Genomic DNA, 10,739 nt, shown 5'->3' with positions numbered 1-10,739 from the left:
CCCCGGGTGCCGCGCAGGGGAAAGCGGGGCAGCTCCGTTAGCGGCCGCTGCCCGGTGACTCCCGTCTCTTCCAGCTGGTGGAGCTGAAAAACGGCGAGACTTACAACGGGCACCTGGTGAGCTGCGACAACTGGATGAACATCAACCTGCGGGAAGTCATCTGCACGTCCCGGGTAAGGCGGGCGGGTGGGCGGCAGCCCCTCCCCGGGCCTGCGGGCCTGGCCCTGCGCTCGGGCCAGCCGCTGCCCCCAGGCACATCCCGCCTTTTCTGGCTCTCTGGGATCCATCTCTCAGGGATGCCTGATCCCTGTCCGTACACCAGAGATGATCCCCTGGGCTTTGCCATAGCTTGGAGAGGTTATCCTTACTGTGGATGTGAGACTTTTGCCTGAAACACAAATTTATTACAGCTTTTTATATCGTAATAAAGAAATGAAAGCAGCCGAGTGCAAGTAAAACAGCTATGAACTGTGAGGGCTTTCTCTAAAATAGAGCAATGCGATCTTGAGGCGTTACTTGGTAAGAGGGTTTTAGGTGCAGGTCTATGGGCTGCTGAAGAGGGACGGTGGTTAGTCAGTACCTTGATGCTGAGTTGGATTTTCAAGGTACAGAAGCTTCATCAGTTACGTACAGTCTGCAAAGTAAGGTCTGCTGTATCCCTTCAGGTGCTAGGTTGACTCTTAATAATTTTCTTAACTCTCACCCTGCACCCTGTAAGTCTCYGCATTAAAAATAACAGGGGCCTGTTGTTTACCTGCGCTGGGGTTATGTATTGTCTGGTATTTTTGCCGTTGGCCAGAGGTGCTACAGAAGATTGTGATCTCCATTTTGGGCTTTGACCTCAGTCAGAAGTGTCTGGTCTTGTCCCTAAACAGCCTACGCGCAGCTGCGCGAGCTGTGGGAACTGCAGCCAGATGGATGTCAGCTGTTGCTGCTCTTCCCCTGCCTCAGAACATCAGAGGCCTGTAGGGGAGACTGATAAAAGAGACCACATTCTTCAAAAAAATCTCTCCGCAAACCTTCAGTACCAGTTGGCTCCGCAGMTGGAAAGTTTTGACCAATGTTGCTGGAGCATGGAGACATATCCGCATGTAAATATGACAGCRTAAAGATAAGATAAGCAAGGCTTGGGGAGGACCTGCTGGAGCTGGGTAAGGCAGTTGCTCTCAGATCTTTGCAGGCAGATCTTGGCCCATGGCAGGACAAATAGGAAGGTGCCCTTCTCCACGTTATAAAGGAGGGAGACTGACTCTTCTGCAAGTTATAAAGGAGGGGGACTAACTGAGGAGGTAACAGACAGCAATGTCTTGTCGGTGCTCGCAACACAGGTAAAATTGTCCTTTAATGGCATCCCTTTGGGAAGTAGCTTTCTACTGCTTTATGCTCTCTTGTGGGAGGAGCGGCACCTCAAGTTTGTGTCCTCAGGGCTACCTACGGCTGTATCGGTTATATCAGCAAGTCACGTAGGCTTTTCAGTTATGTTCCTGCCCCTCTTAAATGCCCAAGTGCCTCCTAAACCCAGGTGAAGGCTCAGTCTGAGCTGATTGCTGGGATTGTGGTGGTGGCGCTGGTGGGGACCGGCCGCTAGATGGCACGGAGCAGTGTCTGAAGGGCAATCCCAGCCTGGGAGGCAGCTTGTTTACTTCGGGGAGGCCGGAACGAGGAAGCAAGGAGCCTGGCTGAATCCTTTCCTGTATCTAGAGCCAAAGAGCAGCTAGGAGGATCCAAGGCAGGGTGGGGTTTGTTGGGTGTCTTTTTGAAGAAGACTGTTTCTCTCTGTCCTGTCTTGTGCATGAAGGACTTGTTTGTGCACGCAGAGTTGCCCCAAATAACTCCAGAGGAGGACCATTTTATCCTGAGAGAAGAGAAACGAGGCAGTCTCGTTTAACCCACTCTTCTGGGACRTTGCAGAGCAGGCGTCTTGGCCCCATGCTGTTAGTCAAGAATAGCTGGGCTTGAAGGACCCCGCGCGCAGCCAAGTCCCGACACGGAGCTGCTGCYGAGCCGAGGCTCCYGCAGCGGCGCGCGGCTCGCCACGCRAGGCRGGGTCTCCTTCCCTCCTCCCAGTTACATCATGGGCAGCTGAGTTGTTGTTCAGCTCAGACGCTTGATTCCTATTCCCACCACCGCGCTCGCTACTCAGCAGCTGAAGTACTCCTAGGCTGTGTCCTAGGAAGGTCCCAAAACTTAATTAAACAACTAATGAGCAGAATATGCGTAGAGAGAGACGGCTGCTTCATAACTTGGCATCTGAAGACCAGTTATTTTGTATGTGATCTGTGAGCTCYTTATTTTCCACAGTTCCAGTTAATACGCATCTGGTGGGCACACACCCCACATCCCGTTGGCTCTGGATACGGCCTCGCTGCTCAACCCACACCCCAGAGGAGTGAAATATTTAGGTGACTCCCAGCTGAGACCTCTGGACAAGAAATCTTTCTGGGCATACGCCTTTGCTGGGACTGCGTTTTGTTGCCCGAGTTTGTTGTTCATAGTTGTGTGTGATTTATCACGTTTGCCTCTCTAGTCCCACTTTCAATTCCCTTCTTATATGAGAAGTGAAGGGAGGGCTCTGTTTCCTCAGCCTTTTCTTTCTTCGTGTTTTGTTAGTGTTAAAAGCATTTGTGGAACGAACTGAAACTAGTGGCACGTGGCTGAACGCCTTTTCCCCTCCTAGGTTATAGGACTGCGTATTTTGGAGAAAATCCATTTTTGTGACTACTTATGGATAATGCTTTCAGAAAAGATTGGAGTAACTGTTACACTCTCCAGAAGTGATAGAAATATTCAAATGCCGGAAAGTAGCATAAACGCATGTGGTCCTGTCCTTAGCCTAACATCTTGCTTCCCTAATAGGATGGTGACAAGTTCTGGAGAATGCCCGAGTGTTACATTCGTGGCAGCACAATCAAATACCTGCGTATCCCTGATGAAATAATTGACATGGTGAAAGAAGAGGTGGTGTCGAAGGGCAGAGGTCGCGGCGGGATGCAGCAGCAGAAACAGCAGAAGGGCCGTGGAGTTGGAGGTGCTGGACGAGGTAACGATGCTGTCTGCTTTTTGGCTCTCGAGTGGGGTGACGGGGGTCACTGCCTTTAAAGCTCACCTCCTGCGCAAGAAATGGTTGTTGCTTCCCAACTTTAAACCCAGGGCTGTTTGTGAGAAGCTGGCGTTGCTCCTGTGTAAGATCTAGCTGAGCAAGTGCGTTGCCTTGCTTAGGCCTCAGCCAAAGAATACAAAGGAGATGAGCAAGGGGTGTGCCTTTCTAGTTTCTGGGATTGGGTAGGAGCTTAGCAGAGACTCTGAACTTGACTGTTTCTACCCCTTCTGGCTAGTTACAGAATATGGGCTGAGTATGTCTGCAAAATTTCTGGTGTCTGCTAGCAGAGCAAGCCTGGGAGGCAAACAAATGGCTGTTCTGTTTGAAAACGCACTGGGCTCTGACCATCACAGTAGTAGAAAAACATCGTCTTGTCTTCCATTATAGTGGTGCTTTTGACCTTCTGATTTGTCTTTTTTTTTTTTTTTCCTAACTTTTTTTTTTAAATATATCTGAGGATTTATACTCCTTGTGCTCTACACACATAATTCCTGTTTCTGATACGAGGGGAGGTTACCACTTGTGAAGAAATAGGTCACAAAAACAACCCTTCTTTCCCCTGTCCTGCTGAAAATGGTTATCTTGGAGTGCTTCGGTTTGGGAATATTTTTGTCCTTCTTTTTACCAAAACAGTACTCCAGGAAGCCTGAGAACCATTTCTCTTCCTCCTTGCTCACACCTCCTGCCACATCTGTGAGATTCGCTTTGTGGTCACCTCCCTAGGCCCCTTTGCCAGCCCCAGGGTTGCTCTTAATACAGGATTTGCCTGCAGTAGGAGCTCCAAATCCTGAGCRGACTGTATTGCTACAACAAAATTGGGTTTGGCCTAGGAAAGCTAGGTTTTAAAAGGAGCCCTGGGGACTGAGACACCGAAGGGCGAAGTCTCTCTGCCTTTAACAAGCTCTCTGCGTTTTGACTATGCAAGGAATTCTGGTAGGACAGCTGTGATCTACCTGGGGCCATCACGCCACGCTGGGACACGTGAAGGGCCCCGTCTCCAAGTTCCCGGGACTTCTAGAGGAAAAACCCCTGCACTTTCTGCTGCCTGTGCTATCTCCTGAAAGCTCTGAACATGCAAAAGTGACCTTTACAAATCTGAAGGCGCCTTTATTTCTCCTCCTTCCCTTTTCAGTGTCCAAAGCACTTGGCATAGCAGCTTTTTGGATATGGTTGTTTGGACAAACATTTTAGCTGAAATGTTTTCTCTGCTGCCTGCGCTGTGGAAATATCCACCTTGTGGAAAGCAGAGCCGAGTTCTGTTTGAGGTGGAGTTCCCTGCTGTTTTGATGTGCAGCTTAAATTAGCTGATGGAATATTTTAAAGGGAAGCTTCGGCATTTGCTAATTAGCTAAAAGGTTTGGCTCTCATTACTGAGACATGAAGGGGAAAAAAAAAAAAAGGCAGGACAATTTTGTTGAGAGGCCAGCAGGCAGAAGTAAAGCTATAATTGTGCACCCAGTTGAAAGGATTATTGTTTCTGACACTGGTAATCCTTCATCTTCTGAATTTGGCAAGCCAAGAAGCAAAAAAGTACTGTAGTCTTTGCTCAACTTCTCTGGGAGCAGTTGGAGCTCTGTGAGCATCCCAAGGACTACAGGGTTAGAAGCATGCATATGTATATATGTATATATAATATATTTTTTCCTTCTAGTTTAGGCCTGTGGTCTGGGCTAAACGAGCAGAGCAGAGGGCTCTAGAGCAAAGTCTTCTGCCTGGAGCAGGCATCCTTTGGGCTCTGGCTTTTGTGCTGAGGTCACTGGAAGGGTGGTTTCGCAGTCCCTTTATCACTGACATGCCGAAACAAACCCCACAATTACGGCCTAGGATCGTATTCTGTCCATTTGGAGTGAATTTGTTCAGCTAGGGGGGGAGGGGGACTAGCAGCTCCCAAGACAAAAGTGGAAGTAGCTCCCAGGCGTGAGGATGCTCATATGTCTGCAGAGATTCTTAATGCAACGCTTGGTTATTGCTGTCTTCTGTCATCATGGCATCCAGCGCTTTCTCTGTGTACTGATGGATCACTCTGTCCAAAAGCGAGGCGGTGACAGAGTGGGATATATTTTCTGTTTTGTAGCTGAGTTTTGTGACTGAGTCACCCTCTTCATTGCATTTGGTTTGGTTTTACAGCTTTCATGGGATACAGTACAATCTGCTAATCCCACTGGTGACAGATGCTCCTGCTCGATTTAAAACTCTGTATCTCTTTCTTGGTTTCATTTTTCAAAATCAGTAAACTTCAATTTATGATGATAGCACAGCTGGCTAGTAGAATGCATGTTAACATAGCAGAGAAACATCACTGAACTTGCAGGTGTGGGAGATACGTTTATGCACCCAGTGAATAAACTGCAGGGTCTGGAATTGGCAAGGGAGAAGTCTAAAAATCCTGTCTCCGCTTCTGCAAAAACTGGAAAACAGGCTTGCATTTGGGCAAAGCATAAATGACTGTAAGGCTCTGAGTGGCTGGAAAACATGTTGCTGGCTTATGCCAATGTTCTTACACCTGTTTTTCTTGTTTTTTTTGTTTTGGTTTGGTTTTTTTGCCCCATAGGTGTGTTTGGCGGCCGTGGCCGAGGAATACCAGGCAGCGGAAGAGGCCAGCAGGAAAAAAAGCCAGGCAGACAATCGGCAAAGCAATGAGAAGCTGTCTGCACCCTGGCCAGAGACAGTGCTGGGATGCTGCTTGGTTTTATCACCTCAGGATTGCCATGTGTTCAAAAGTGTTAYGTTTCTAGTCTTTAGTCAGCTATTCAGTGCCTGAATCATGTCACTTGGAAGCCCCTTGCAGTCTAATCTGGTAAAGTGAAGTTCACTTCTTCTAGTCAGAAAATCTGTAATTGGAAATACTTTAAAAAAATCATTTACGGTAAAGGACCTAACTTCAGTTTTCTCCTGAGAGTGAAAGCACTGTTTAAGTCTTCAGGGTCACCAGGTTTAATTTAGTGTTATCCTGTATAGTGTTTTAAGAACTAAGGCAAACACTTTTTCGGGATGGTTTGTTTTGTTTTTATACTTGAAACTTGGGAAAGTTGTTGCATTTGTAACAGATGCAAACATTTTGATTTAAAAACACTGAGCTCGAGAATATTGTATCTTTACATGAGTAGTCTTAAGGGTTCATTTTTTAAAAAAAACTTTTAAAGCGATCTCTTTTCTGGCTGGTCAGTGGTGTCTCTCTCCTTTGCCTTAGAGCATAGGCTGAGGAGAGCCTGGGATGAACGTTGCGTTGGCCTTTGTAAGGGCTGTTTTCAAGAGAGCTTTGTGGTAAATAAGGGTTTCTCAATTAGTGATATTTCTACTTGGACTTCAGATTAGAAGTTTCCTGTGAAGGAAAGGGGGTTTTATGTTTTATTGTGGAAGGCTAGTGTGCCCCTTATCCTTCACTGCTTTTTTTTTTTTGTTGTTTTTTTTTCTGAAAAGCAATCGGAACTGCTAAGTTCAACTGATTTTTTTTTTTTTCACTTTGAATACTCTCTCCCTTGTGCCCATGACATGAAGTCTTGCAGTCAGATTCCTGAGCTGAGTTTTTTTTTTTTTTTTAAGCTTATTTCTCATGATATGTAGTGATTGACTTCACTATAAGTATCTGTCATTTCATTTTCTACTAACAGTCCAGATATTTTTCCTTGGGGCCAGAGACCAGAATGTGAACATTGCCCCTCTTGTAGGTTCAGAAAGTTCCTGTGAATTTCAAGGTCGGGTTGCTTCAAGTCTTCCATCTCGAAGGTGCAGCGTCCCATGAGCAAAACGTACCTGCAGAATATCCTGGCTGATCTGAACTGAAACCCTGTGCAGGGTCACAGGGGGAAGAACGAGGTTGTAGATCTTGCCTCAACTTCCTGAATGACTGAGTTTAATTTTAAGGTAAAAGCAGATACTGTAACTTGTTCGGAACAGTCGGGGGGAGGTTGTTGGTTTTTTTACAACTGACTCCCATATTGGTCTGCTCTGCCATCACCACTGGTTTGAAGAGAAAATAAGTAAAGTACATGCTTTTATATATACTTATTTTTTTTAATGATTACAGAACTTGTGCTAAGTGGTGAGTAGGAATAAATCACCAACCTGTAGAAAATGACTTCCTTTCTGTGTGCAACAAAGCAGGGCCTTACCAAACCCTTGTAAAACCCTTCTTCTATCACTGGCATAAATAATAAACGCCCAAGTAGACTGGCTAAAACTCTGGTCTCTAAAACCAGCCGCGTGTGCTCCGTGGCTACCTTCCGTCGGCGTGGCCTCTGTTCCTCGGAGCGGCGGCGGCGAGCGCCCCATCCCAAGCGAGGCTCCTCTGCCAAGAAGCGAACTCCAGGCAGTGGGAACAGGGCACATGTGTCCTCCCTCCTGGAAACTCGGTCTCAAAGTAAACACCAATGTGGCATTTTAACAAAGCACAGGCTGAGCCCTGTGTCAGACTTTCCCTTCCCAACCTGCTCCCTCCCTTTCTCGTCCCTGCCTCCAGCCACAGAAACTCCATGTGTTACAGCTGCCCTAATGAGAAAGGAAACAACTGCAGCACTGTCTGGATTTAAGGTCTGTTCTGGCCAGATAATGTTGGGTGGAACAATGGGACCTTTGGCTTGGCTCAGGGGAGAGTCCTCCAAGTGCACCTTATCTCCTTGCGGAGCGCGGGGGTCAGGCCTTTTAGCTCGTTAAGTTCTGCTTTTGTTTAATTACAACCACGCTCTTTATCAGCGTTCCCTTGCTGCCTCCCCCTTCTTCGCGTCCTGGGATGTTTTTTTTCCACCCCTCGGAGTATTTTCATCCCCAGCTGTTCCAGGGGGGCAATTCACCCGGCGGAGCGGCAGGTTCTGCGTTGAAGATAACTCCTCGCGTGAGCGGCATCCAGCCCTTCTGTCAACGCAAAGCTCTTCTGCGGCTTCGGTCCTTCCTGTACGCTCCCCGAGCTGCCTTCCTGTCCCAAAAAGGGTGTCTGAGGCCGGTGTGCGGCAAACAACCCGAGTGCTCYGATCCTGCCCCAGCACAGCGCGGGGGGGAGAGCGGCGTCCAAAACCAACTCGGGGAGGAGCGAGAGAAAAGCAACGGCTGGAGAGGAGGAAAACGGTCTAAGACGCGCTGCCGACGTGGGTGTGAGCAGCCCAGCCAGGCGAGCAGGCCCCAGCCAGGAAATTGGGATGGTCCGGGGGCTGCTGCCCCGCAGGGACCAGCCGGCGCTCGCCGGGCCCCGTGTTGGTGCGGGCTGCTGGCGGCGCGGTGCAGCACGGCTGGGCCGTGACTCATAACTTGTGTGCCTGCGTCGGGGAGACAGCACAGGAATAGTTACACGCCAGCCGCCTGCAACGCGGAGGGAGTGGCCGCCGAAATATTTCAGGGCTGCGCTAAGCAACTAAAAATACACGTCAAATCCTCCTCCTCATTTTCCTTTTTAATTTATTTTTTTTCTTTTTTTTTTTTTTTTCTCTGATTGTTCCAGGCCCCCTCGGGGCGTCCTCGGGTTTCGGGGGGAGGCGGCAGCCGGCGAGCCCTCGTCCCCCCGGCTCGCTTCCTCGCCGTCCCCACGGGGATGACTAAGACGCTGCTTCCCCTGTGCGCCCGGAGCAGCGAGCGCTCTCCCGCTTGTTCCCTTTTTGGGGGTGGCTGGGCTGTGTGGCAGGGGCTGGGATGCAGGTGCTTTCCAGAGCTCTGGCTCTTCCTCCGCGTCCAGCCTGGGCCCTGGCCATGGCACGGCAGGGATTCGGGGTGGCACCGTGGTGCTCTGAGCAGCTGGGGGTGCCTGGCTCTGTGTGCAGCCTGCGGGAAGCTGCTCCCGCTCCCCCGGTGCAGGGAACRAGCCCGGTGCTGAGCTGCTCCAGGGTGTTTGCACCTGCTGGAGCGGCAAAGCGGGACCCCACCGGTCCTCCGCCCTTGCGTCTACGCTGCCAGCCGGGGCGGCCTGTGGCCGAGGAGGAACATCGGGGACGTTCCCGTTGGGGCCGGCGGAGCAGGGCTGGGATGAAGGGCAGCCTCAGCCGATGCTCTGGCGGAGGCGGCGCGGGTGGGCCAGGCATCCCGGCAGCCCGGGGCACCCGGGTGCTGGCGCCAGCCCTCGCCGCCCGCTCCGGGGTAAATATAGCTCCGTGGGCAGGTGGCGGGGCGACGCGTGACTTGGACTGAGCCTCTGGGAATAGCGCCCGGGACAGGGCACCCGGGGGCTCCCGCGGCCCCTGCTTCCCGGGGGAGTCTGCAGGACCCTGGATCGTGGCCCTGGTTAAATGCTCGTTAGCAAAACGAAGCGCGCTGCTGCAAGCTGCTGCCGGGGCGCAGGGATGAGCGCCGGCCTGCCGGGCACCAGCGCGACGTGCCGCCCCTGCACGGCTGCTGCGCCTGGCGCCTGGCACCCTCGCGGACACCGGCAGCGCGGGCACCCCGTCGGGGCTCGCAGGGTCGCGGCGCTGCGCGGGGGCCGGGCCGGAGCGCGGCTCGCATCCCTGGCCGCCGGCCAGCCCCTCTCGCAGTGAGGCCCAGGGGCCGGTTCATTCCTCTCTGTAACTGATTAAAGCACCTAAAAACAAAGCTGGTTCTCATTTCGGCTCGCTGCGGCGCGGATCGCAGCGGGGAGGGGGCGGGGGGCGGCGGGGTGCGCACAGGGTGCGCTCAGCAAGGCACGGGGTGCACGGGGGTGCGCACAGGGTGCGCTCAGCCAGGCACGGGGGTGCATTCGGGGTGCGTGTGGGTGCGCGCAGGGTGCACTCAGCAAGCCATGGGGTGCATGGGGGCGCACACAGGGTGCACGCAGCCATGCACGGGGTGCATTCAGGGGTGCACACAGGGTGCACGCAGCAAAGCACAGGGTGCACAGGGGTGTGTGCAGTGTGCGTTCAGCAAGGCACGGGGTTCACGAGGGTGCGCGGGGGTGTGTGCAGGGTGCGCTCAGCAAGGCACAGGGTTCATTTGGGGTGACGGGGGGTGCATGCAGGGTGCGCTCAGCAAGGCACGGGGTGCATTCGGGGTGCACGGGGGCGCACGCAGCGCCGGCTGCCCCGTGGGCATCCCCCGGTGTTACCAAAAGTTTCAGTGACACCGGGGCCGTGCCCAGCCACGGGACRGGGCTCCCCACGCTGCGCTCCGCCGTGCCGGCCGGGCGGAGGGAGCCRGCCCGCGCCTGTTGCCGCTGCGTCCGCGGACTCGCTGGCCGGGTTTCGTCAGGACGGAAAGTCTGAACCTGCTCATCGGGCCGCACCCCGTAATGAGGGGGTTTGAGCGGAACCGCGGACGGCGACTTCACCTGGGCCCTCTGCGCCGCAGCCGGCCGGAGCCCATCCCCGTCCCGTCCCGTCCCGTCCGGCAGGGCCGGCTGCCCAGGCCGAGGGGATCGCCGCCCTCTCCGGCTGCTCTGATAAACTGGGTGAACTGGGTCGGCTGCGCTGGCCGCGTCGCCCGGCCGCGGGGGACCCCGGGCCCGTGYGCCATCCCCTCGGCCCCGCTGCGCTCCGGCTCCATGGGCGTTTCATTAGCGGCAGCCGCGGGAAGCGGGAAGCCCCTTCCCGAGCCTCCTTGTGCCCCACGCCGAGCCCCTCGCCGTGCCCCTCACCGTGCCCCACGGGCGCCGTGCTGACGCTCTCCAGCAGCCCAGTTTGCTGCACCCGCTATTTTTAGAGTATTCGGGGATGTTTTCAGAATAGGCAGAATCGCACTGGTGCCC

At 53.0% G+C, this 10,739-nt stretch overlaps 1 protein-coding gene across 1 annotated transcript; it reads left to right on the top strand.

Annotated features, from left to right (window-relative positions):
* Positions 1–55: 55 nt before the first annotated feature.
* On the top strand, positions 56–7,298 carry LSM4 (LSM4 homolog, U6 small nuclear RNA and mRNA degradation associated). The gene is made up of 3 exons (XM_026067162.1): positions 56–173; positions 2,857–3,040; positions 5,652–7,298. The coding sequence occupies exons 1-3, from the start codon at positions 135–137 to the stop codon at positions 5,738–5,740; spliced, it is 312 nt and encodes a 103-aa protein (XP_025922947.1). The 5' UTR covers positions 56–134; the 3' UTR covers positions 5,741–7,298.
* Positions 7,299–10,739: the final 3,441 nt, after the last annotated feature.

Source organism: Apteryx rowi, unplaced genomic scaffold, assembly GCF_003343035.1.
Source record: "Apteryx rowi isolate R43461 unplaced genomic scaffold, aptRow1 scaffold_254, whole genome shotgun sequence".
In the NCBI taxonomy this organism is placed as follows: Eukaryota; Metazoa; Chordata; class Aves; order Apterygiformes; family Apterygidae; genus Apteryx; species Apteryx rowi.
Note: the sequence above shows the minus strand (reverse complement) of the source record. Positions and strands in the feature narration are given on the sequence as shown.